The sequence below is a fragment of the Cottoperca gobio genome, chromosome 21, assembly GCF_900634415.1.
Source record: "Cottoperca gobio chromosome 21, fCotGob3.1, whole genome shotgun sequence".
Taxonomy (NCBI): Eukaryota; Metazoa; Chordata; class Actinopteri; order Perciformes; family Bovichtidae; genus Cottoperca; species Cottoperca gobio.
In genome coordinates, this window is record NC_041375.1 from 15,958,094 (window position 1) to 15,985,954 (window position 27,861).

At 41.5% G+C, this 27,861-nt stretch overlaps 1 protein-coding gene across 1 annotated transcript; it reads right to left on the bottom strand.

The window, feature by feature from the left end:
* Nucleotides 1-630: 630 nt before the first annotated feature.
* dop1b (DOP1 leucine zipper like protein B) lies at nucleotides 631-25,944 on the bottom strand. The gene is made up of 38 exons (XM_029458693.1): nucleotides 25,708-25,944; nucleotides 22,539-22,716; nucleotides 21,586-21,767; nucleotides 21,182-21,352; nucleotides 19,832-20,021; nucleotides 19,572-19,670; nucleotides 19,242-19,365; nucleotides 19,041-19,150; nucleotides 17,608-17,719; nucleotides 16,968-17,088; nucleotides 16,734-16,853; nucleotides 16,324-16,432; nucleotides 15,809-16,045; nucleotides 15,412-15,725; nucleotides 14,915-15,315; nucleotides 13,957-14,228; nucleotides 13,710-13,862; nucleotides 13,462-13,562; nucleotides 11,299-11,489; nucleotides 9,146-10,739; nucleotides 8,586-8,685; nucleotides 8,249-8,440; nucleotides 7,992-8,114; nucleotides 7,764-7,898; nucleotides 7,602-7,657; nucleotides 7,026-7,130; nucleotides 6,601-6,667; nucleotides 6,353-6,512; nucleotides 5,804-5,886; nucleotides 5,611-5,720; nucleotides 5,370-5,519; nucleotides 3,949-4,010; nucleotides 3,438-3,566; nucleotides 3,168-3,304; nucleotides 2,999-3,054; nucleotides 2,774-2,917; nucleotides 2,506-2,638; nucleotides 631-1,837 (listed from the first exon to the last, which is right to left on the bottom strand). The coding sequence occupies exons 2-38, from the start codon at nucleotides 22,674-22,676 to the stop codon at nucleotides 1,580-1,582; spliced, it is 6,939 nt and encodes a 2,312-aa protein (XP_029314553.1). The 5' UTR covers nucleotides 22,677-22,716; nucleotides 25,708-25,944; the 3' UTR covers nucleotides 631-1,579.
* Between the last annotated feature and the right edge of the window lie 1,917 nt (nucleotides 25,945-27,861).

Below are 27,861 nucleotides of genomic sequence, written 5' to 3' on the forward strand. Positions count from 1 at the left end.
TAAATCTGGACTAGACAAACACTGGAGGGACTATCTCCATCAGGTTTTATAAAAGATCAAATGTTCAGCTCATTTGTTGATGCAGACACATGCATATTATCATACAATTGTCTGCACTTTGTCAAAAATACAAAAGTTCCCCCGATGATGACACTAAATACAATATTACAATTGCACTCTCGCAGTGTGGTCACAGATTGTAAATAAGTCTTGTTGAATATGTGACATCACCAAAAAAATCCTTATATGATAACGTTTTCTCATTTGGTCAGCTGAAAAAGAGAACAACTTTCTATGGATGTTGTTTATGCCCGTCTTCATGGAGACATGGCCCGAAAGATGTGCTGATGACTGTGTGCAGTGATGTGACATTGAATATTGTGTGGATGATTTGCATGAAACACAATGCTTTGCCTGTTGGTAAATGGAAATATGCAAACTACATTTAAGGTGGGAGGGTTCAGTGTTCAGTGTCTTACCAACGAATACTTCGACATGTAGGCAGGAGGACTTCAGGGACTGAAAAGTCAACTTGATTCAACTTTTGTCACAGTTGAGTCCCTCAGCAATATATTTCCAACGCAAATGCAGAGAAACAAGCAACTTAAGCTGTAAAGTGAAAACACAGTCTTTGAGTTTAATATTTAATTCAATAAGTCTTATTTCTGTTAATTCAAAAAGATGACATGGTCCTTTAAAACATCCAAAATAAATTACTTAAGCATTCAGCATTGTGGGGAAAAAAAGACAACAGGCAGTTGTAAAAACTATCCATGAACTACAAAGAAACGTTGATTTCCCTTGAACACCAAAAATGGCAAGCATGTATTTTAGCGGGGTACACTGAATCATATTTCAAAGAGCTTTCATGGTGTACACAAATCACATTGAGTAACTAACTCATAACTCTTAACATAAATCCCTTACAATAAAAGCGAGAAAGTACCTTTACAACAGCAGCAATATACTGTAGTCTTTACATTCGCCGAGTCAGACAGACATTAAGTATGCACGCACCAGAAAGTGTGGTTAACCAGAGGTTATGAAAAAGTCAACAGAACACATTAACAATACTTAATGAGGTTCTTCACAGTGAATCTGCTATTTGGTGTCAAACTAAAAACAATTTACTGGAACTACAGTTATTATAAGGTGCACGCCAAATAATAACAATAGGTTATCATAGTGAGACGACACTGACACAATCTCAATGTGTGCATATTTTGCAATTAAGATGATACTCGTCCTTGAGAGAGACAGAAGCATTCCGGTCATCTGTGAAGATTACTTATGCCACGTTTTTTCAGATAACCAAAAGCCCGCTGAAATAACTACGACAAAGTCCCTTGGCTTTTCCAATACAGATTCAGTGTGAGAGCACCTCAGAGGTACACCTATTTATTTGGAGATCAGACAAGATAAAACATTAAAAAACATAATCGCAAAACATTTCCCTTTGTCTAATTCACACTACAACATTATCACCGGATGTACCTATTTTAGTTATTCCACTAGTATGGCTGCAAGGTCAAAGAGCTTGAGAAGAGGTCTTAGTTGGAGAAAGCTTCATGCTTGAGTTCTAACTCTCCATGGAGTCCAGGAACTCTTCTTCAGTGATGTACTCCAGCTTCTTCAGGACTGCTTGTGCACTGGCTGCTGGGTAGTCAGCTACTGGGAAGTGTGGCTTAGAGTGGCTGTGGGGGGACGGGCCCTGGAATGAACAGCAAAGGGTGCGAAGGAAAGGCAACAGCTGGGTGATGGAGGACAGTGAGCGTTGGGTGAGCAGCGGGAACTCCAAATGCTCTGTGGAAGATTCCTCACTCAGCCCATTCAGTGTCTGGAATAACAAGAGTGAGATGTGGTCATTTCACAAAACACAACCCGAATGAATGGGACGTTTGGACTTTGTATGTTCAGTTTCAACAGTCTGTATTGTATCAATTTATTCTAACAGTTCAGTTCATGAAATATTAAACATTGCTCAACAAGATTTTCTCAAACCGCTTTTTTCAATTACAGCAACAAAACAATGGACCGCTATCCCTACAAGTATAAGAGAGAGATCCTACAGCTGTGCACAGAGTCTTTAGGTTCTCCACAGATATTTTCAACAATTCAAATAACACACTGAGTCTGGTAGAGTTTAATGAAATTATAAGTTTACTGAGCATAAAACGCAATAGCACACTGCCTAACATTTCAAAAGTGCTTGCTTATTTACCCACTTCAACTCTTCCTAATGTGGAGTTTATTCGTATCTTCATTTCTTTGATCCCTCCTTGAATCTTAATTTATGGTGTTTTTTTGTAGATATTAATGTGTCTGAACCTCCTCCTACATTCCTGCCTGCTGATGTCATTGACGATCCTTTGACACCATTATTTCGGGATCGACAGTAATTGAAAGCATCTCATCAAAATGACCATTCAAGAGTATAGACTTTTGTTTTGAATGAGAATGACTAGAAGTTTTATGTTGGCTGTTTAAACCCACATATGATCTTACCCCATATCGCTGCTCTATCGCTTCCAGTACTCTGACAACATGAGGTGTGCATTCCTGCTCGCCTTCTATCAGCGCAGTCTCTGGGCCACAGTAGCGGCTCACATCCACTTCAGGGACAAATGCCCAACGATACCTGTACATAGAAAACAAGTGGTTACACAGTGAAGGTAGGACAGTAAATAATACACAGACACAATAACTAAAGCATCACCACAACATATATAAATACATTTTTTCAAAGTCCTTTTGTCCTGAAATGGGCTCTTACATCTGAAAAAGAGGCATCCTCTCTGGAGGAAAAGCCAGGGAGGTGTCCAGAAACTTGCAGGCTGACAAGTACATATCCAACTCTGCCTGAGAGAAATTTACTGGTCCATTTCTGTCAACGGCTCCCCGCACCACTTTAGCCATCCTAGATGGTACCCAAGAAAAGTTATTTGAGTGAAAGTGTCAACAGAACGTCAATAAAATGTGAATAAAATAATCAACTCACTTTGAGACGTCTTTATCTAACTGCAGAGCTTTCTCTAGACGTGCAAATATGCGAATCTAAAAACAAAGTAAAACAAGGATTGGATTCAATTGACGTTAATTAAAATAAACAGTTGTACAGTATTGGTCCTGTGTGTATAAAGCCAGGCTCTTAGAAGATGGGATCGTACCAGTTCTGTGACCATGATTGGCCAAAGAGATGTGAGGTGCTGGGACGAAATCCGCAACATGAGAACACGAAACATCAGGAACATCTGGCCTATAACACCAGGGCTAGGGTTCATACGCAAGGCTTCAGAGAGACGCTCTGACAGGAGAGGGAGTGAAGTTTAATAATTGTTAAAAACAAAAAACACGGTCAACTAGAATGTCTATTTGTACCACTAGGTTAAACATATTTAAATACAAATCTACATGAATATTCAGTAACAGCACCACACCTTGAATGAGCGGCAGATACATATGATACTGGTCGAGTTCTCCACTACACATGGCAAATGCCTGGCGCTTCAGCAGCATGGGCTTCTGGTCTACATTAGTGAACAGTTTCAGGGAACCACTCTGCATGCCTGCAGCACAGAGAAATACAGGTTAGAAAATCATCAAAAAGTGTCTCTGTAACTTGAATTAAACACCACTAGCAGAAATGACTTTCTTACTGCACTGGTTTGAAAACAATTCTTGACCTGTCCATCTTTGAAAACGTGGAGGTTAAACCCTCTTCTCTATTTTTATGAATGGATAATTTTAACAATCTCCATAAGCTCTCTCCATCACTATACATCTGTTCCCTTAACATCTCTGCAGCAATGCTTCTCCATTATCTCCATTTTATTGATCTAGACCAAGGGTGGGCAACTGGCGGCCTTCTGTGTCACAGATAAACCCTCACCTTTAGATTACAATTGCATCTTTACAGCACCACAAACATTCCCTAGAGGCTGTACTCACTCATGAGGTCTTTAAACATGGTCTTCTCGTGAGTCAGCAGGTGGTCAATAATGGATTTCCAACTATAGAGAACACAGGGCAGTCAAGAATAGGACATTAGACATCGGTCAACTCCAATTCATTAGTGTAATAAAACTAAATACACCTTACAGACAAAATACTTTTTTTGAAAGCAGCAAGAAAATTTAATTTAAGTACAAAAACCTTGATGTGCAGTATTAACCAGAATGCTTTTAACGCATTTATTTACTCATCCCTCTGTAAGCTCTGGTCATAAAACCTCACACACACACACACACACACACACACACACACACACACAAACATCTTTTTAAAAACATGTTTGTAACATTATATAACGGAGTAATTATATGTATTAAAGTGCTGCATTATTTAAAATACTATGATATATCTAGACTAAGATTGCCTGTATGCTCAAAGAAAACATTTATGATATAATTTCACCTGAAGGAGTGCCATGGTTTTTTTCTGCACCACTTAATATTAAGCAAGACTTCCTGGATCTTACTACCTTACTAAAGAGCACCTGTCGGATCAGCCATCAGAGCCTTGCAGCGCTTCCTTCTTCTGCTGTAAACTCTAATGATATATTTATTACAGAAGTTATGACTAGTAGAACGGTCCTGGCCAAGACATACTGTGGCATATTTGATATTATATTATATCTTCTGGAGAAACTACTCATAAAATCCTCAATGATCAGATATACATTTATTGTTTGTTTTGTGTTCAATTGTTTATTATCTGGTTAAGTAAAGGTTGAATAAATAAAATGAAAAAATAGATATGTACTGTATTTATAAATAAGTGTCACCTGCTCTCCTTCAAGCACACATTGAACACTGGTTGGAACATCCTGTTGTTCAAGAGTCACATGGTTACTGCCATGAAAAGAGGCGGAAGAATAGCATGAACCTTTTTCAACCGCTCTGAATCTTGAGCTGTTTCAACTCCTGGATTTGTCCAGCAAATGAAGTCGCTTGGTCATTATGACCCTGAGCAAGAAACTTAACCCTGAGTTGCTCAAGGGGAACTGTCCCTGTAGTTAGTTCACTGTAATTCGTTCTGGATAAGAGCGTCTCCTAAATGACAAATAAAAATGGTCACCACCAGACTTTCTGCTGCAGCAGACTGACTACTCTACTGTCCAAGTAGTAAGCCCCAAGTCCTGAATGTATGGACTTTAGATGATGTCATCCTTCATGTTCACTGCCATAAATAACATCTATCCATTGCATTATGCTAATGGATAATGACAGATATGTAAGGCTTAGAGTATCTCCCCAAAGAACCATGTAAAAGCACCAGTTTAAGTGTCTTGGAAATATGTAATTCCCCATAAAAAAAAGCATAAAACAATAACTACTGAAAGAGGGCAGCGTCTAATCAAACAAACAAACCTGGGAGCACAGGAGGCATCCATGGTGAAGAAGAGGGGGTCCATGAAGAGCTCAAAGACCTCTTTTCTCCAGGCCCTTTTGGTATAGGCATACCCGCTAAGATTGCTAAGCAGCTGAGCACCCGCTTCAAAGCTGGGCATGTTGTAGGCACTAGAGGAGAGAAAGCCCAAGTTAGAGGAAGTCTACTGAGGCTAAAGAGACCAAAGCTGTAAGCATTAAGATAGCCCTGAACATTAGTTACCTGTGGTTCTTCAGGTAGGGGAAAACATAGTACATGAGACGAGTAATGAGAGGAACAGCTTTCTCCTTCTCATCACTGCGGTATATCATGTCCAGAAGTGGTGCCAAGACCTATACAGCAAGAGTACGTGTTAAACATTACAAAACACAAAAAGATTCACCCATTCATCCTCTCACCATAAGCAAAACCCTACCTCAGCCAGGAGTACCAGAGCTTGCACGCTGTAGACCGAGGGAGCCGAAGAGGAAACCATGGTGCTCGCTTGAGCCATCGACTCTGACAAGGAGGTAAGAAGAGAAAGAACAGTAGTTCACTTGTGACCGTTAACAAGCTTATAATAATTCTGGGAGGGAGCAACATATAGACCCTTTCACAGTAAACATAAACATCCTAAATGTGTCCCCTGTTGCAGTGTATGTGAATGACATCAGCTGACAGGAAGTAGCCATGGACCCAAGCTGTTGCTTAGCAATGCAATTCCGTTGCAACGGTCTCTACAAGCAGGTGACAATTCTTCGACAGGTAACGCCAAACTATGTCAGGAAAAGTACATTTTGAATCAATTTGTTTGGCTCTGTAATTCTGACGTAATTTAACACCGGCTTTGAACGCGGCTCAGCCATCATCATAATCAAGGACCGGAACTATCTATATATTTAAATTGATCCCCTGGATTAATTTTTCTCAATCATTGCAGATGAGTTCATGGCTGCATGTATTTGTCAGAGGTATGCAAAGTTACCATTATGGTCCCCATCCACGTCTGCATCATCAGGTTCGTCCGCTTCAGGGCACACCTGTGGCTGAACTTTGACCTCAAGGCTGCGGCTGAGCCAACTGGTCTGCTCCAGCGATGACCCAGCGATCCCACCCACTGCCTCGAGGATCCGCTGAGTCACCTCCTGCACAATAATGTCACCGTCAATATCACCAAAGTCTCTCACATGCACTCACTCACTCGCTATCTAAATCGTAGAACACGCATCATACCTGCAGGTCTTTAGTGTCCTTCTTATTGTCCAGGTTGGGGAGCCGATTGACAAAGTCATTGAGTATTCTGCAAGACAGAATCTGTTACTGAGTACCATATTTTTACAAAAAGAAATATTAAAAAGGAAATGTGTTTGAGCAAAAACAATCAGCAAGCCAATTATTGTCAATGTCATGGACTGTATTGCGTTTGGTGTGTTTGCCTTGATACGGTCTGTGTAAGATGTACAGAAGTATTACTACTACTAATCAGAGTAATGCTGTTGCCTCCGTTTACATTCCTCCTGATGCAAATTTAAAAGAACGATGTGTCCTGTGTAGCACAAAGGGACTACACCTGCATTTTGTTGTGCAACCCTGTGTTGTACAGGCACAATGAATGAACCTTGAACCTTGAATAAGTACTTAATATGTTCAAAACTGACCCCAGCAGCAAGAAGTGCCCAGGAGGGGCCAGGTTGAGCTGAACTGACTCCCGTAACAAACTGAGGAGAGGAGCCACGTTTTCCTGCAGAGTCTGAGCTGAAACACTACAAAAAGAAACAGAAGTGGTTATGATAGGTCAAGGTCAAATGTATTTATAGAGTGCTTAAACACAAACACAACATTTGTACCAAAGTGCTATAAAATAAACACAATTAAGCACAAAGGATTAGCACAAGACAAAAGCACTTAAATATAATGCACAAATACACAGTGCACACATACACAGGAGTATATCAATGTAGAATGCAAATCATGTCAAGAATAATTGCAATGTTAGGCATGAGAGTAAAAGTGGATCTTAAGACACATTTTAAATGATTTAATAGACTCTGCTGTTCTCATATTTGGTGGCTTATATTTTGGTCTTTGTGCAACTACTGAGAAGACCCCGTCTCTAAAAACGTTCCCGCCAAGATTGTGTAATGGTCAACAATAGTAATAGTGAAGATAATATTGAGCATTTGTAAATTGTAATTAAACCTGAGGTGGGGACTTGCATTGTATGTCCAACTTACCTCTGGATATACGTGTAGCTGAACTGTAACATTGGGATATCTACCAGTGTTGACTTCTGATGGAGAGAAAAAGTAGAACATGTTACAACAAACAGGGACAATTGACTTCAGAAACTTCCAGAAGTCAAGTCAAGTCAAGTGCTTGTATGTATGATTGTGTACCTGTTCTCCTTTGATCTGATGTGGTTTTTTCACCACCTCCTTGACCAACTGTAGGATGGTATCTGTGTGCAAAGTGTGCAGTGATTTCACCAGAGCCACAATGGCTAGACGAGACTCACTGGCCACGGGTAAAACCTAAAGAAGACAGGAGTGTAGTGATGTCGACAAGTGCATTAAAGCCTTTCAGTGAGATGGATTCTAGGTTTGTGGAAACACTGCAGTGCTTACTTTGTTTTTATTTCTCCTTTTACTCTTCCTGCTACTCCACACTGCTCCCAGTGAAGCCATGAGTTGAATCCCATACTGCCCAGTTAGAGGGACCAGGAACTCCAGTATCCGCTGACGTAAGATCTAAACACGCACACATTGTGAATTGAATGCATTTCCCATAACAAAACATGCACATGGCTTAAAATGAGAACATGTGTAAGTGCAGGATCAACAAACACATACAGCTTAAATGACACAGATCTGTTAGTACACACCTTGGTGCTTTTGAAGTACACAGAGGTAGAAGTGTGTCTGCTGCTCTGAGTAGTGTCCGATGCTCGCCTCTGAAGCTCTTCCCTCATGACCACCCCCCATAACAATGCCATGCTACTGAGCATGTGTGGTAGTGCCTCAATCACAGCGTTGCGTGCATTACGGACATCCACAGGATCGCTGGCAACCAAGGACTGACGGAGAGAAAGAGAGAGGAAAATAGGTATTTACATTCTCATTCATATAAAGAGGTGCATATCTGTGTGTGTGTGTGTGAGTGTGAGTGTGAGTGTGAGTGTGAGTGTGAGTGTGAGTGTGAGTGTGTGTTTCCTTCCTCACCCTCTTGTTGTCCAGTAAACAATAGTGTGTAATGGTGGTCAGGCCTTCTAGCAGAGTGAGAGGGTAGTCAGGAGCAATGTTTTCCCTCCTACCACTCAGGCTGATCAGAAGAAAGAAACATGCATAAAATAAAGATACAAAGAAATAATTGAAAGCACAATATTGCCCTCGCTTTTTATTAAATATCAAATTAGTTTCCAGCCGTAAAGATAACATTTATGAGTGGCTAGAACTTGCAGATTTTGGTGATTAATAAATTGATGTCTGCTGCTTGTATAATTACCATGATACAACACTCTGGCAGTAGTGTGTAGTGTGTCTTTGTACTGTTTTACATTCAGCTTGTGAAGTGGAAAATATTCTTCTGTGACTTTATTTACTTTTTCCTAAGGGTTTTAGTCATGGGTTCTCTTGGTTTTGAGACCGATATAATTGTACATGTCAGCAGAGAGACCTGACTGGCACCCCTAAACATTCAAAAGGACACATTTAAAGCTGTCAAATTGTTACAGTGTATAAATGTTAGCGAGAGTCTGTGTTTTCAGTGGTGCTCAGTCTACCTCTGATTTGTCTTTCCTCCATCATGCTCGTACAGCTTCACCATCTCGTCCAAGTTCCTGCAGATCTGACTGATGAGTGGAGCCACAATGATGCCTAATGAGCGACCCAAGTAAGGCAGCGAGGAGCACAGCAGTGACACCCAGTGGGGGTGCATGGAATAGCCGTACTGTGGCTGCAGAGCCCTGGCTGCGGCAGAAACGAACATCCCTTGGGCTGTGATGGGGTGGCTTTGGACGTACTGGGCTGCCTTGATGGACTGTTGAAAAAGAACTGCAGTTTGCCATTCACGAGCAAGCGGGGTGGTGGCAGTTGGGGATTCACGAGGCTCCACGGGCTGGCCAGATGCTCCACCTGACCCCGCTGCGGAGGCAGCCCCGCCCGGCCACACATGGTACTCCAAGACTATGAGAGCCTGGAGGAGTTTCAGTAATTCCATTTGTAAGGGGTACTGTTCCTGTCCACCTCCAAGATTCACCAGACTCTCCTCTGACAGGCCTCCATGCTCATCCAGCAGCTCCTTTGGTGGTCCCTTGTCCGTTCCCCTCTGGCTGATGTACATGGATGCAGAAAGTGTAAGCAGGGCATATTGCTGCACTTTACATGTTAAGAGGAGTCTGCGGGTGGGCTCCATACTGGCCCCATTGTCCTCTTGTCCCTGTGCCATGCAGCCAAGCTGGTTCACCATCCGGGTCAGGACCTCCACACTCTTCACCTGAACCTCCCTGTTCCCCTGCAGGTCAAGAGGACCCAGGTTTAGATAGGAAGGGTATTGAGAGCGCAGGAATCGCAGGCACAAGGACACCAGCAGTTCAATGAGCTGGGATGGGGGCACAGAGGGGGAGGAGGAAGGGGACAGCAGGCCGCCGTAGAAGCCCTGACCATCTTGAGCCTGTTGGTGCCGCTGCAGGAGGTTGGAGACCAGGTTTAAATGTGCAGCAGAGCTTGTGTCGAGAGAAGTGTATGAGAGAGCATCCACCAGAGGGCACTCAGCACTGCTCTTCAGCAGGCTGTCTAGCAGTGCCAAGCCTTGGAGCAGATGGCGCCAGCCGCCCGCCACAGGATACAGGAGCACATGGCGGAACAGAGAGTCGATGGCCTCTCTCTTCTCACGCTCCTGTTTCAACAGGCGAGACCTGGCCATGGCCTCCAGCTCTAAATCCTCCTCATCCTCACTAGAAAGTGAATCAGATGCCTGTGTGTGCTCGGACTCTACCCTCCGCAGGCCGTTTACCGCACCTCCTTCCTCAATACTGGGGTAGGGGACAGAGCCTGAGCTGGAGTTCTCAGTGGATAACTGGGCACCACTAGTGTCAGCTGACTCAGTGTGTTCGCTCTCCGCTTCCTCCTCCTCTTCCTCCTCCTCTTGCTCTCTAAACTCCTCCTTGTCTGTCTCTTCACTCTCACTCCTAGATACAACTAAAGTGTCCGGTTCTTTGGCCAACTCGGGGCCACTGTCCAACTCTGCCCACAGGTTTTCCCGGTCCACAATGTTCATGAGATTTAAGGTGGTGACTTCTGTTGCCATGGAATCTGCAGATGTCCCAGAAGTTTTGGTGGAGCTTCGACTTTTGTTGCTCATAACTTTCAGATTACCTTTAAGAAACAAAATAAAACATACATAGAGCCAAACCGAAGACATTCATTCGGTTGAAATGTTATCATAGATGTACCGATCAATCGGCCCCCGGGCGGTCAGCCATGAGCAAACAACAGCTGATCAGTCACACGTATCCAATTTCTTTATACATTTACACACATTACACGCATTATGTGTTTTTATGTCGCGCACACAGAACAGCCACACTCACACAACAAGTTGTCGATGTGGAAGTTCTTCAGCGCGAGTGAAGAAGACATAATGCTGGCAACTTGTAACACATGCACGTCCAAAATAAGCCATGAAGGAACAACCTTAAACTCATTTGGATAAACTTTCAGATTTGTTAGAGCGAGAGTAAGAGAAGGTGAAAATGTAAGTTATTTAATAGTCAAGGTTTTATTATGAACATACAATTGAATTTCAATTTCCATGAAAGCAAATCAATTATATTATAAATATAGATCTTAGAAAGAAAGAAAATTGGAATGGGTGCATCTCAAAACTGTATTCACTTACACAGCATTTGCAAGACATGCTGAGAAATGCACTTACCAGCAGTGAGATTCTGTTTGATGTTGTGAATGGAGCAGCGCTGAGTGGAGGGGTGAAGCAGCAACAGCAGAATAGGCTCCAGGATCCGAATTACGTCATTGAGGGACAGAGCCCTGACCAGCCAGCACTGAGCTGCTGCACTTATTGAGCCATCTGTACAGCTCAAACTGTCCACCACCACACACAGACACCTGAGAGAGACACGTTTCAACAGTCAGATTCAGTAAATGAAAGGATCCCAGCCCAAAAAGAAAATCATTCCTTTAACACAGGGGTCGGGAACCTATGGCTCGCGAGCCATATATGGCTCTTTGGATGACGCGATATGGCTCGCAGACAATTTTTTAACATGATTAACAAGTAATAAACAATTATACGGTGTCATTTTAAAGTAAAACATTTAGCAGCGGATTTGTTTTTAGTTCTCCCCTCTCCTTTCCTCTGCTCTGTCTCTGACTGCACAGCGCACAGACTTACACACGTGTGTGTGTGTGTGTGTGTGTGTGTGTGTATTGGGCGGAGCCCTGCCCTTCGCGAAACAGCTGAGGAGAAACTGCGCAAAGCAAGCAGTAGACCTGGGGGGTCAAACTCATTCACAGAGAGGGCCAACATTAAAAACTGGGACTACGTCGAGGGCCAAACACGGTCCACATTTATTGAACAGGATACACATATTGGATAAAGTGCAAAAAGATATGGAACATATTTAAGTCAACTGCAGACGGGTTGCTGAGCAGTTCAATTAAAATATCTGAGCAGCAAAGTCGGCAAATGCTCTCAGTGCATCAGCATAATGCTGTCGGGAACACAGCGGTGGAGATGGTTTGTCAGTGTTTGGAAACACGTAGTGACCAAAGTTTCCTTCTGCATCAGAGTCTCTCACAGGCAGCTCGTCATGATACATGTCCGTGATCACACGGCCCTGAAGCTGCAGGTTTAACAGTGAGATGCTTCATTATGTCGCACAAACAGTCCAGCTCACATTGTCCCAGAAATCTGTGGTGTGTTTCCCTTTGCTTTCCAAAAACTTTCATTTCATTCACACATTTAGATACTTCCTCAAATGTCTTTTCCCGTGGTTGTGTCATGCATTGATGCAATTACCAAAACCGGCGGGCCAGTTATGACAGACATATGATATTTTCTCGCGGGCCGGATATAATAATAATAATAAATTGTATTTGTAAAGCGCCTTTCAAAGCTAAAAGCAATCTCAAGGCGCTAAAATGCAGGACAACAACAAAAACAACAACAGACATAAGAGGTTAAATAGGTCATAATTGCCTTGAGTTTGACACCCGTGCAGTAAACACTGAAATATGAGATAAATAACATAAGCGTTTAGTTTATTTAATAAAAGAGCACGTGTTCAATGCAACACTGATACCGCTATTAGTACTCGGAGACATGGTATTCTTAAAAAAATGCACGCATAAAGTTGCGTTCAAATTGATTAAATATATGGCTCTCAAGGAAATACATAAACAAATATTTGGCTTTTATGGCTCTCCCAGCCAAAAAGGTTCCCGACCCCTGCTTTAACATAATACTTTCAGACTGTTGAGTTCTTACTCAATCTGCAGTTTGTTATTCATCAGGTCATTCAGATTTATTTTGCATATTCAGAATGGGCATTTAGATAGTTTCTAACTGCTGTGTATAAGTGCTACTGTTCCATGTAGCTTTCACTCCACACACTGTAGGACATTTGCATAAAGTTGAACTTTTCTCAACTCTGTTGTGCTCCTACTTTAAATCTTTGCACCTCTGACACTAATGTGTCCTTGGGTAGCAGGTGAATCCACTATTAGGGGAGCACTGACACATGTTGATGTTGTAAGCTTTATAATATGAGTACTGAGACAGAATATACAGTATTTAAGAACTACAGAGACACAGGGATATGCGTTAAAGTTGGTTTAACTTATCATTATGAAGTAAATGTTGATTGCACAACGTCTCCCGTAAAATAAATGAATGTTTGATTTATGGCACAAAGCCGTGTAAAAGAAAATGCAGTGTGTCCTGTGCAGTGTTGCCAACTCTTTTCCAATGAAAGTAGCTAGCACAAGTTCTTAAAGTCTGGGTAGGGGGGCTGGAATATTGTCTATTGCCACTTTAATAAAGACACTACCCTCGACCACTTCTCAACTATGTACTAACCTGTCAAAGGAGCGACTGACAGACGTGATCCTGTTGGTCTGGATCTCCCGGGTCAGGTGCCACAGAACTGTGAAGCGGTGTAGTGCTTCCAGCCTAACGGCCTGAGGCCGACAATCACAGGGAAAACTTTTGCTCAACTTGTCATATTTCCTAGTAACTCTGTTCAAGTTTCCCAGTGTAACTGATACATTTACAAGATGCTGGGTATACATTAAAATGTGTTTCAGTATGCGTGCAGGCATACACACCTTGTCTTTGTGCAATAGCGCCTGGCAGATGATGTCTTCACAGATGGACGCTGTTGGAGCCAAACAGTGAAGCCTGTAAAAGAGTTCCACACAAGATATGTGCTGCTCTCTCCGCTCTGTGTCTAGCTGGTTCCACAGTACCTGGGACACCCTCTGAGTCACAGCAAAAAAGAAAGAAAAGAAAAAGCATCTTGAATACTGCATTCACAGCTTTGAGTTACACAAAGTTTCCCCTTTCTAACCTAACCTGATAGAAATCTGTGCCTTCCTCTACAGCACGAAGCAGAGCAGGGTAGATGAGTGGCACAGTGACCATCTGCAGCTGACCACTCAGAGGGTTGGAGTCAGATCTTTGGTAGCGTCTGTGCTTGTCCTGGATGACCAGCGCTAAGGACTGGGATTGGTTTATGAGCTCCAACAGGGAGGACACTGCAGTGTGCTGGATGTTGTAGTCCCTGGACAGGCAGCACAGTGTCATCAAGGACCTCAACCACACTGGCAGGCTGTCGACGTCGCCACCTATGGAAAACAAAAACGCTTTCAATCACTTCTGTGGGTTAAAAGATGGAGTCTGTGATTCTAATACGATACACTTTGTCAAATTCAGCAAATAACTGCTCCTTCTGTGTGTGCACAGAGAAACAACTTCTATTGAGGAGAAGCTTCGAATGTAACCAAACAAATATGGATTGAAGCAAAAATATTTTCTTAGATAAAAATATGTTGTGAATTTCAGAAATGATTACATCTATCATTGTTCAATAAATGTTGAGGACCGCAGCGCACGCTGTCTCTATGTGTTTAGGGAGAGAGGGGAAGAGAAGGTGGAATATTGCATGAACTGTGACTGTAAGGTATTAATAATAACAACAACAATTATAATTTAAATGTCAACCTTATGAATGAAGCTTTGAAACTATTTGGTACAGCCCTATTGCAGCAGGGGATAGGCCGTGGATATGTTACTAACAGTGGCAGTGAGAGTTAAATCTGGCACATGCTAACATTCTGAAGGAGCACTGATGGGATTCATTTGTATTTGTTTTGGTGCGGAGTAAAAATATCAACAATATTTCTCTAGAACTGCAGACTCCTCCTTGGTAAGTTTCCCCGTTGTGGGACTGATAAAAGATTTCTGATTCTGATAAAGTATGTAGCCGACAGCAGTATTAACTCAGCTGGATAAATAAGATCTATGTACTGACCTGTGTGGCCAAACATGTCTGTGTTGAGAACTAGAGTCTCCTCTTCACTTAGGTAGACAGGGAAGGTGGTGCACTCCAGCAGCAGGTGGCAGGTGGCGGTGAAGGCCTGACGACAGGCCTCAGAGATCTCCGCCCTGCTTCGTGGCATGTAGCCGGCTGCCCAGTCCAGATGCCCTAAATGCCCACGCTCCTTTTTCTTCTCTGTGGAGGCTGCTGGGACTTGGCCGTCAGATGTAGGGCGTGGTTTAAGCTTGTGTGGAATGAAGAGTTTCGTCAGTTTGTCTTTAATTTCACGTCCCCCTATGCCAGACAACGTCTTCTGATCCACAGAAGGAGCGGTTAGCTCAGGCTGGGCTTCTTCCTCTGATGCCCTGACATCCTCCACCTGCACCAGCAGGTACCTGAAACGTAGGAGTGAAACTATTTAGAAATCACACTTAATAAAAGAGGTCCATGTAAGTTACAGCTACTAATTTGATAATGCCTCAGTAGTTTACCTTGTGGTTATGAAGGCCAGGATGTCCTGCAGACATCGGGTCATGGTGTCTATGCTGCCTCCCCTCCTCCACACTCCCTCGCCTTCTCGGCAAACTCCATTTCCCTCGTCCCCCATCCCCATCCCTCTTGGGAGATGCTGCTCTGACGGTGAGGCGCTGATGCCCAATCCGCTGTCTTCAGACCTGAGTGTTGGGTAAATACCGTCTGCCGGCTCTGCCTCAACTCCTCCATCTCGGTTCAGCTCTTCATCTCCCTGGTGACCATTAACCTCCTGACCAACACTGCCATCTTTCTCTCCCTCCTCCTCTATATCCTAGATAGAGTATAATTAATATGATGAGGCACAGTCAACATGAAAAAGGTTACTACTTTGGCGCAGACTGTAAAATGCCTAACCTGATTCTTTTTGCTTTCCTCGTCCGTTGACTGAAACTCCATCTCTTCTGTCTGTGCCCCGGCTTCATTGTCCATATAAGCCACAGGCATCTGGATCTTACTCAGGACCTTGAAGCAGGCGCGTAGACCCTGTGTGACATCTTCCAGGCTAACAGAGTCCATGTGGCTGTGCAGGGTCCGCAGTATGGTGCCCAGCATCTCAGGGAGGAACTGGAACTGGATGTCAGCATGGAGCTCCTGTGGGACAATAACAAATCATGATAAACATACTGTTTGTGTATACACATTTCTTTAACTGTTTGTATGAGTCAGACTTGGGTAAAGTAGCACTGAGTAATGGTCAATATTTGTTTAGAACTAACTAAGGTACCAGAGGGACCGAAAAAAAAAGCTAAGGCCAATAAAAACGTACAATTTCTCTCTATTTAAGCATTTTGCTTTTCAATTTTTCTACATTTATAATATTTGTTTCACAGGGGAGAGAACTAATGGTGTGCGATGGTGTGTAAGTTTACCAGAGGGAGAATGTCAAGCAGGAAAATGATGAGATTGGACATCTCTGTGACAGACGGAGCAGGCTGATTGCGCTCCTGCTGAGGAGGCGTTGGTGGGTCATCTTTGTCCCTATTAAGTGAAACCGGAAAAATAAAAACAGTGATATTTGTCTGTTGAAATTTGAAGGTGAACAAGTTATGTTCACACACATTTTGCACATGTTCTTGTCAAGGTTTATGTTGCACAGAAACAAATGATTGAATTCAGACACTGGCTGACACTGTTGTAATGAAGCTTTACACATACTACGTATACTGTGTTAATGCTGTATAATCTTACATGTCTTTGAGACACCACCTGATAGTTTTGTTTTTTGTTTTTTACATAGTTAGCACAATTCCCCTTTATAAATAAGGACTTCCTGTCATACCCGAGAGAAGTGCAGAAGCGTCGGGTCATGTACTCCCACAGGTATTCACTGTTCATGGAGCTCACGAGCATATTCACCGTCTTTATGATCTCCGATGCGTTCTTATTCTCTTTTATCTTACTGTTGAAGAAAACATAAGGAAAGCATTTTTTTCTACCATTTGTCAGATGTTCAGTTAAATATGTATTTAACAGAGAACCACATTGCATCTGTCCCATCATCCATCGCTCTCACCTGGCCAGCTGGTTGCCTGACAGCCCTGATCTGGCGATGGTTTCCTCCCCCAGCATCTCTCGACAGTAGCGGTAGAAAGCTCGGACCACCTCCAACAACACACTGCTCAAGACCACTGGACCTGTGCAGAAACATTGGGTCTGATTCACCAACAATTCTCAAGAAGAAATCCTTCTTAAAACCCACTTACGCAGTTTTCAGAACGATTCCGCCGCTTCAGAACTATTGAAGTTTGTTTTTATGTTTTGGAGTTTGGTGCTCCACCCTCTTTAGACTTTCATTTGAGCATTTATGACTTTATTCTCTGAACTTCTCTTGTCAATTTCTGTGTGTGCACACGGCACTTAAGTCTCATGCCCTTTTTATGTGTATTGCTAACTCGCATGCACTTTCCATTCACGAAGACAAGTGGGATTCATCATTATAAGAACACACACAAGTCATTACAATTCAGTGGTGTAAAAACTTTGACGTAGACTTTTATTAGGACCCTTCTCAAGAACAAATGTGAGAAAAAAACGTAGGAAGATATTGGTGAATGAGGCCCATTGTCATTATCACTGTGAAACATGCTTGGAGTAGAGCTGAGACAAGAAATTCAGCATTTTGTTTGTGTACTGTACTGCTAAGTGCCGCCTACCTATCTCCGGTTTATCCAGCAGACTGATGATGATGCGAAAAGGCTTGAGGTGCCCAATCACATTCTCCGGGTCGCTCTCCACATCCTTCTGTTTGAGGATGTTAATCAGAGCCTGCAGTCACAGAAACAAACAGAGGAGAGTTACAGGTGATCGGTACACTGTTCAAACTGACTCACCTGACCAAACATGTGACGAGGGAATTACTGTACAAACTGAAATGTAATTTTTCCAAAATTTGAAATCTTTGAATCACACATTTCTGTTAGTTTAGTTTAGTAAGAGATTTTGGGAAATATGCTTATTTGCTTTTCGCTAGGGCTGCAACTAACAATTATTTCTACATTATTTTCTGGATCCATCCATCCATCCATCGTCTACCGCTTATCCGGGATCGGGTCGCGGGGGCAGCAGCTCCAGTAAGGAACCTCAATCTTCCCTTCTCCGGGCCACATCCTCCAGCTCCGACTGGGGGATCCTGAGGCGTTCCCAGGCCAGTGAGGAGATATAATCTCTCCACCGAGTCCTGGGTCTCCCCCTGGGGTCTCCTCCCAGCTGGATGTGCCTGGAACACCTCCCTAGGGAGGCGCCCAGGTGGCATCCTTACTAGATGCCCGAACCACCTCAACTGGCTCCTTTCAACGTAAAGGAGCAGCGGCTCTACTCCGAGTCTCTCACGGATGGCTGAGCTTCTCACCCTATCTCTAAGGGAGACGCCAGCCACCCGTCTGAGAAAACCCATTTCGGCCGCTTGTACTTTATTTTCTGGATGAACCAATTAATTGTTTGGTCTATAAAATATCAGACAATAGTGAAACATGTCCATCCCAGTTTCTCAAACGTCAAGGTGATGTCTTGTTTTGTCAATCCAAAACCAAAAGATATTCAATTTAATATGATATAAAACGGAGAAAATCTCCATATTTGAGAGGCTGAAAATAGCCTTGTTTGCCATTTTTGCATTAAAAATGTAATTTAAGTTTATTTTTCTGTTTCTTGCAGAGAATTAGATAAAAGTTATGAGTTCTTGGTTCGGGCGCAGTCACTTCCACCGGTTGCCTGGAATCTCATTGTGACTTTTCTACGGATTCAAAAAACAATATTCAAACTTCTCAATCAGTGAGCTTTAGATGTACTCATAGACAGATTTTGTTTCATTGTTAAGGAACCAAGCAAGCCGTTTCCCCTTTTTCTAGTCATTATGCAAAGTTAAGCGAACCGGCTACTGGATGTAGCTCCATCATTACCGTACAAACATGAGAGTGGTATCGATCTTCTCATATACGTATCTCTCAGCAAGAAAGTGAATAAGTGTATTTCCCAAAACCTTTTCTGTAACAAAATTGACAAATCAAGTTATACATAAAATAAACATGAATTTATGTATATTTTTGGTTTTGCTGTTAGTTTAGGTGCTAACACATAAGTAAGTTACCTGCACAAGGAAATCTCTAGAATAGATGTTGAAGTAGAAGGATGTATGCTCCTCTGTGGTAGCGGAGAGGGTGGGGTGCGGTGCAACCATTCCTCCTTTTTTGTCGGTCCCTGAAAACACATCCACAGAGGCAACAATACTGAGTTAACTGGGAGACTGAGTGCGTCATTCATTGCTGAAGTGAATTTCAATAATCAGCACCTAGGAACCAGGCGTAGAGGCGTCTGTTGAGGGACATGTCTCTGCGGAGTAGAGTAAGGGAGGCTGCAGACACCACTGTTATCATGTCTTCCCCACTCATGGAAATACCGGCCTCCACTGGGTCCTAAACCAACAAGGCAAGGTAAGGCAGTTGTATTTATAAAGCACATTTCATACACAGAGGTAGGTTCAAGCAACAGCAACAGCTGCTCATACATATTGTAATTTGCAGGGTAATTCCAACACCCCCCCCCCCCCCCCAACTAACCTGAAACTCATGACAAGTGGTTTAAGAAATGGAAAAACAATTGTGTGTTTGTGTGTCCCTACCAGGCATGTAGCAAAGGGGAAAAAGTAGAGCAGGATTTCCAGCATGTTCCTTTGCACCAGGACGTTTGAATCTTGCAGAGAAAGACACACCGACTTTATCTGAAGACAGATAGAAGACGAGAAGCTCATAAGTTCAGACGGATGACAAAAGATGCTGATGAAGCAGACGGTAAAACAAAACAAACAAAAAACAAAACCCCTAAATTATTAAATGTGCTTATATACCACATGTGTGCAGCAAGACAAACACAGACACTCACCACCAGTCGGTGGTCGTAGCCTAGCATGTAAGTTTGCTGACGCAGGGACGCCTTGGTGTCAAAATGTGTGACTATAAAGACCGAGGCAGGCTGTCGCACCATGGGGGTGACCAGCATAGTGCCCCACAGCGCGCCATAGAACACCTGCTGACCCACCAGCAGTGACAACTTGAGCAGCAAGGCATCAGTCCTGGACAGAGAGAGAGGACAAAATGGAGAGAACACATTGTCATGTGTTCAACAATACATCAACTAAGGAATCAATACTTGGCAGGCTGACCTTGGGGTTAGTGATGTCATACCAATCAATTTGGATCAAAATCCTCTGTTGTTTCCGTATAGATGCACCGCTGAAGCAGTCAATCAAAAGGGCTCAACTGACCCACACAAAATGATCCTAAAAAGCACCTCGAGCAAGTCATGCTGTAAAAAGGCTGTGTCTTCCTCAGTTTAGATAATAATAATAATAATAATAATAATAATAATAATAATAATAATAATAATAATAATAATAATAATAATAATAAGCTTTATTTGTATAGCACCTTTCATACAAGAATTGCAGCCTTAAGTGCTTCACAGCAGAAACATAACAATTAGTACAGGGACAGAATAAGAGCATTTACAGTACAATGATCACAGTGTTGATGTAAAAGAGTCTGAAGTACCATTATAGAAATAGCAGAATTAAAATAGTATAAAATAGCAGAAGTAAAATAGTATAAAATAACATTGGAGTATTGTGCCTAGTTTCCCTATCTGTGCCGTACTTAACGACCCTACTGCCGAGAAATCACATTCATCACACCATTCTTGTAAATGTTTTAAACTGTCAGAGACATATTTTGAAAGCATGAGATCACACTGAAATACTTTGTGAAATACTCTGAAGGCCTCCTGTGTACATGTACTACTGTGTAGATTAGTGTAACATCAACAGTGGAAGTTGACATATCAATTAAACATAATGAAGAAAACCCAAAACTGTCCATCTCCTGATGCTTTCCACTTACCCTGTCTGTTTGTTCCTTCTCTAATTTGTCACTAATGTATATTTTCATTAAAAGAGTAAATAGTGCACTCTTTGGGGACTATTTTCAGCTGCAGATTAATAAACATCCAATAATCAAGTATTTACGGCAGCAGGATGGTGCATGTGTGATTGACATAAAATAAACTACAGTGCCTCATCATGATGAAGGTACATGTCACGCAGTGCAACAGTGTGGCTAATTAATTTCTTTTTAAATGGAGATGTATGGCACAGTTAGCAGAATCAATTCATTGTTGGTTTTGGTGTTTTCATGGGACTTGTTGACTATAAGAAAAATATAGATTATTGTCACGTACCTGTCATAAACTCCCAGTCCCTCCTCCAGGCCCGGCAGTAGTCCTGTTATGAAGGCCTGAAGACTTGGCAGCAAAGCCCTCTGCAGCGGGAGATAGTAACGCTCGTACAGTGTCAGCAGAATAGGCTTCACTGCCATGGCTGCATGGCCTAACAGCGGGAACAGTCCTGAGCTGAAAACCATAACACACACACACACACACGCACACACGCACACACGCACACACACACACACACGCACACACGCACACACGCGCACACGCGCACACGCGCACACACGCACACACGCACACACACACACACACACACACACACACACACACACACACACACTATCATAAAAAGCTGCACACATTATCAGGCCAGCTCTCTCCTTGAAGCAGTAAAATATTAATGCTAGTCTCACCTGTAAATGAACAGATCCTTGGCCAGCCATTTTGTTCCGATGATTTTGAAAATGACCTCGTAGGTCTCCAGAGCCTTGAGGTGCACTCCGCTCGGCAGAGCCGGGTGCAGGCACTGGGCGAGACGCTTCCCAATGATCAGCCTCTTGGGCAGGAGGGAGTAGCGAAGGTTACTCTGCAGGGCCTGAAAGAAAGAGACAGAAACAACTGGGTTGATCGTAGGAGTGTCGCGATATACTGGTATTTATGATAACCGTAATATTTAAAAAACATTGATGTCATGTTAATAATACACGTATGATAATATCATGTGAATAATCCAGCGCCTCTTAAATATTTTCTGTTTTCTTTCCGTTCCTTCAAAGACTCTCGTATTCTCGGGACAAAGCGCAAATTAAAAAAAGATGAATTTGACTGAATTTGAATTTTGGCCATTATAATCATGTAATGAGAATCTGATATCGTGACAGCCCCAGGCCACTAAACAAAAAGTTTACTTATTAAGTTAGAATTTGGCAGAACAAACCTACAGGAGCACATTGAAAGAGATTTTGCATATTGTCGTCGTCTTTCCTGCATATTCTCTGTCTACTTTAAGGCCTACTGTTTCACATTAACACACACAAACAAGCCAAAGTAAACAAGTGCTCAGCACACATTTATTTCCCAAAATAAATAGCCAGAAGAAGAAATAAGAATGTACAACAGAGAGAGAGAGAGAGAGAGAGATGGAGTCTAAATGAATACAAGAACTTCCTCATGAGAACAGAGAACTGAAACACAACGCAGAAAATATCGACAGCAAAAAAACCAACAATTGCAAATACTAATGTGAATTTAGATTAAACAATAGACCAAAGTTCTTAGTAGTTTTGTACTATGACTGTTAGCAGCACATACTGAAATGTTCAGATAAAGATATTAGCAGTCACAGTATTTATACATCATCACGTACCTTGTTGAGCTTTCCCAGGGAGGAGATAAGATCTGCCCACTCACTCGAGGACTCAAAGTTTCGCAGCGCCTTCTCAATGACCGTCCCATAGCTACGGTAACGGTAGTCATTCTGCAGTTCTAACTCCTCAGGATCCATGATACATCAGTCTGATACCAGCATGTTCAGCACAATATTCCTGGAAAATAGCCGAGACAAACAAGACAGTGTGTTTATCAAACTCACAAGAGCTAACAGTACCGCGAGATTATGTGTCTGTCTGCAACCTCCTGGATATCCCTCGACCTCTGACGCTTGTTCCAATTAGCCAATTAGCTCTGTTCACAAATATATACAAGCCCTGAGGCTGTGGAGACCAATGTCCTCCTTCACGACTGCTCAGTGTTTGTCTGATTGACCCGTCTCACAGTCTGAGGATAGAGGAGTCCTGCTAACACAAACGGGGAGGCCATGCATTCATTTTCAGAGAATAAAACAAGTTATGGACTTGGCCTAAACAGATAGAGGGATACAGTTAGTTTTATTTCTCGTCACACGGTGGTGTGTGCATGCCATGTATTTGAATAAAGCTAAACAGAAAGATGGGTGGGGGGAGTAGACGGCAGGATTAGAGGAGCACAAACATCTGGACTCCCTGTGCCTCAGCTGAGAGGAGCTTTGCCGTCGTGGACAAACACGTGCAGGGCGACTCTGTGTTAGTGCTGAAGCGATCAGCCTATTGACAGAAAACGAATAATGATAATAACAATCAATGAAAGTTGAATTACCGATTTATCTTTCGAGTTATTTATTGAATATAAATACCCAAAATGTGTTGGTTTAAGTTGTTTTCTTTAAATGCCGCTCCTCAAAAAGTGAATACTGTGGGCTATTTGTTGCTCAATCAATATAATAAGCAATTTGAAGCGGTCACTTTAGTCTCTGTTAACTTGAGGTGGGCATTTTGATTGTTTTTGACATCTTACAGACATGTAAAAACAATGACTATGTTAAGTATAATGAACAAAGTGAAAGAGGGCTAACCCAGCTCATGACACAGAAGGAGACTCTGTTCTCATCACCAGTCAGCCACTGTCAGCAGGTATCGACAGTGATTCTCAAAATCCTTTCATGAACTAACTACACTCTCGTACTATAGCCCGACCAAAACAGAATTATCCAGGACAATACCAATAGGAATATAAGATCAAGCGAGCAAAACAATTACATATTCTGAAATGGAAATGTTGCAGCTGGTTGGTTAACTTGTCAAAAGCATAGAACTAACAGCAAATATAACATTATAACACATTTTATACAATGCACTTCACTGGAAGTTTAGTAACAACTTCAAACTACACAAATACGACAAAGAGTTGAGTTAAGAAATAGAAGACCTGAATATATAGATATATTATATTATATCCGTAGTATATATTGATTCCGTGATATGAGACAGATATTGTCTTAGCATTTTGGATACCTTAATATGGCATACGTGTTGTCTTTTTTAGATTTTAAAGGCTGCATTACAGCGATGCTATAAAGTTATGTCATTTTCTGACCATTGTTCTACCAGACTGTTCTAGCTGTTCTATTATTTACCTTCACTTAGTCATTATACCCACATTATTGATAATTAATATTTTTTAAATCTCATTGTGTAAATATTTTGTGAAAGCACCAATAGTCAAACCACAATACCGTTGCAAAAGCGATAATACATAATATATTAATTGAACAATAGTAAACATTCATGAAAAGTGTGTGGTGTGGACTAGCTTGTATTAAATATATTTTGTATCATTAACATAGACTGTCACCAATAAGTATCACGTTATCCTTTATTTAATAGTAATAGTTTGGGATTTCTGTTATACAATTTTCTGTTACATATTGTCCAACACACACACACACACACACACACACACACACACACACACACACACACACACACACACACACACACACACACACACACACACACACACACCATATAGTTGTACAATTTTTAAACTTGGCCTGGTTAATAAAATCAATCAGGCTCTCTAGTTTATTGAGGGCTTTTAGGTGATATGGCAGATATAGCAAACTGTTGCTTTGTGCAGCTTTTCATTTAGGTGAAAATCAGGTTTGGTAATAGTGTATATTTTTTACCATGTTCTTATTTGTATACAATTCATATAATTTCATATGCATGCACTTATTACTTTTGATATAAAACACATGTCATGAAATGATCAATAAGTAAATAGGTATGCCAAGTGGTTTGTCATCTCTGACCAAAACATAATAATGAGATCAATAAACTACATGCAGTACTCGTGACTGCAGTAAAATCCTGCCGACAGTGGTTAAATACAGAATATGTACAAACAAAGTCACCCTACATAACAAATTACCCTCAGACCCTGTTCAGAAGTTTCTCCTTAGATGGATCATAACTCTTCCTGCAAAGAGACAATGTGGATGAGGATCAATAAAAAAAAGCTAGATAATCTAATTGTGTTGACAAAGCAGAAATAAAAGGACATTTTCACTTCCTCATTGTATGCATCAGCAAAACAGCAAGTGCGATAAAACCATGCATTTCTACAGGCTGCTGTTACGCAGAGGAGTGTGTGCTTTGAGGGTGGACACGCGCAACATGGCACAAAACAAGCCCCACTATACACTGGGTCACCTGACTGACACCACCACAACAACAACAGGCTTTGATGTGACGGAGTCTCGCTGTAAAATGGCAGATAAGAGATAAGAAGACGACAGATGAGATAAGAAGACGACACAAACTGTGGACAAACGACAGTAGTCTGCTGCAGATTTTGGCCTGTTTACATACTGTAGCATCAGTAGAGCTGAGTATGTTATGTAACTGCACGACCTCATACCTCAGACTGGATGATACTATCACTGCTGCAAAGACTAGGAAACAATAAGATATGTGCAGTATGTCAAATATGTTTGTGTAGCCTACAGCGAGCGTTTGTACATTTGTCAATACTAAAATAGATATAGCTAGCTAGCTATTCAAAAAACGTAACTTGAACGTAATATTTAAGTGTACGGGTTTCAATTTTAGAGTGTCAGAAGAAATAATACGGTATTCTGTTTATAGCAAGACAACATATAGCGTTAGAGCATCGCCGTAAACAAAATTAGCTAGCTATCAGGTGCATCAATGACTCACCAATTGCGAAACAAGCCCGAGATGCGCCGGAGCAACCTCGCGTCAAAGCAGTCCGACTCAAAGAAGCGACAGTCCGGTCCTCATGGTGCATCCTTCACGCTAACGTAGCTCACAGTAAAGATGTGGTAAACCTGATTTTTTTTATTGAGAATGAGTGTGTCACAAACCATCCCTAGAACAGAGTACCAGGGTTGACTGCCACAACGGGGCGAGAGCCTCAAACTCAGCTGACGGAAGGTTCACTTCCCGATAATAAAGGGGTGGAGCGTGGGTGTATTTACTTACAATAAATGAGATGTTTGTCTTTAAACCGTCGTAAAAAAGTAAATACACACAAAGGTTCCACTAAATTCTCGCCCAGAGCCACAATAAACCGGTTTCTCTTCGTGCAACTTTAAATTAGGGACGTGGACTTTGAAATCACTGCCCCGGGCCTTGGTATATTCCAGGATGTGCAGTGTTTACAAACCTCGCACCTCACTGCCAGATATTTGACAGCGAACTGCAGACTGTATTGTAAGGATACATTGTATAATAGCAAACTTCACACAATCTGAGCCACAATTTGATTTATTTAGTCATTTATTTAGTTTTTAAAACGTTTTAATATTGTCCAGTTTGTTGTGAAATAGGTAATTAGGAGTTGTTATTAGTATGTCATATACAATAAACACTAACTTTAAATACATAGGATGATCATAGACAGGCATTTTTACATGTGCAATAAATAATAGAGCCCCCAACCTTATTTCTTCCCCATAATATCCGACAGTTTCTCCCCTCACAACAGAGTCATCCATGTAACTGGATGTCAATATTGTATCCAGACTTATTCTTTAATATTATAGTTTGTGTAACTGACTTTCTGGATACAAATTGTTTGTTTTTATCCTTTATATAAATTATGTTTACATTTACATTAAGAATTATAACAAGGTCTTTAAAGCCTTCCACCCGTCCTCCTTTTACACTTAATACAGAACATTTAAAGGACCTGAACAGCTAAGTGTTAAGTTAATTGTTTGTATTTTACGCCTCTGAATACCGAGTGAACTCCTTTATAACTTTCCGATTATTAATACATTTTGCTATCAAATGTTCTCTCTATGAGAGTGGTGCACGATGTCATTTAACGTTATGTCCAAATCTATTAATTAAAGTTACATTTTTATTTTTGATAGCCAAAGTAGAGAGTAGGCATTCTGCCAAAAATAAATAAATAGTTGATTAATCACCAATTCACGCTACAATGGTTATGCCAGTACTATGATTGACCCTTTTTTTTTTTAACAATCGTTAAAATAATCTGAAATTGTTCCTCAAAACGTTGACAACAAACACATTCTGGGAGTTACCAATAAGAAGAATTTGGGAGATTATGATGCTTGGAGTTGAGTCCAGTGCTATAGTTAAAAAAATTAAAAGATTATTTATATTTATGTTGTAATTTATGTTGTCACTGACATTAAAGTAACACATTTTAAAACTCTAAATAGATTTCAATTTGATAATGAACTTTCTGCACCTTGACAACCAAAACCTTTGTCCCTACTCCTTGTTGCCTGTCTGGATTGTATTTCATGTTTTCATCTTAATAACCAAATTAATTTGACTATAAGTGATGTGTGGGATGGGGTCAAGGACTATCTTGAATACCGCACGACTGGAATGACATCTTGATTGGCAAAAAGTGTTGAAAACATTTTGTATTTTTGTATTGCAATGCATTTGAGTGAAACAATGCATATGCTGCACCACAGTGGGTCCTCACCTCTCATTTTGAATGTGCCTTCTTGTCATTGTCACAATTTAGCTCTGTTCTGCAATACAGATTAATTTCTTAATAACGATATTATCATGAGCAAATTCCTTTGTATGTCAAATGTAATGGTTCTGAAAATAATACCTTTTCAACTGAGGTTTTGATTGTGTTAGGTGCACACAAGGACTGGAAAATACAGGTTTCCGTCTCTAGATGGAGCTCCTGTATTATGCAACCCTTTTTAACATGCCTGTACAACAACTGCTAAAACTCAGATAATGTGGCCAACAGTGCTTCATGGTTAAAGTATTAATACAAATTATTAATAAAAGACTGCAACCTGGGATTCTGCTTGTAACAAACACTTGTAATGCATTGACCTCAAAATGTCC

Bases quoted from the DNA above. Each gene is read 5' to 3' on its own strand.
- dop1b (XM_029458693.1), bottom strand. From the start codon at position 22,676: ATGGATCCTGAGGAGTTAGAACTGCAGAATGACTACCGTTACCGTAGC. The intron at 8,115-8,248 runs GTGTGTACTAAC...GTGCGTGTTTAG, and splicing joins TGTACTTCAAAAGCACCAAG to ATCTTACGTCAGCGGATACT. The intron at 7,658-7,763 runs GTACACAATCAT...TCTCTCCATCAG, and splicing joins ATCAGATCAAAGGAGAACAG to AAGTCAACACTGGTAGATAT.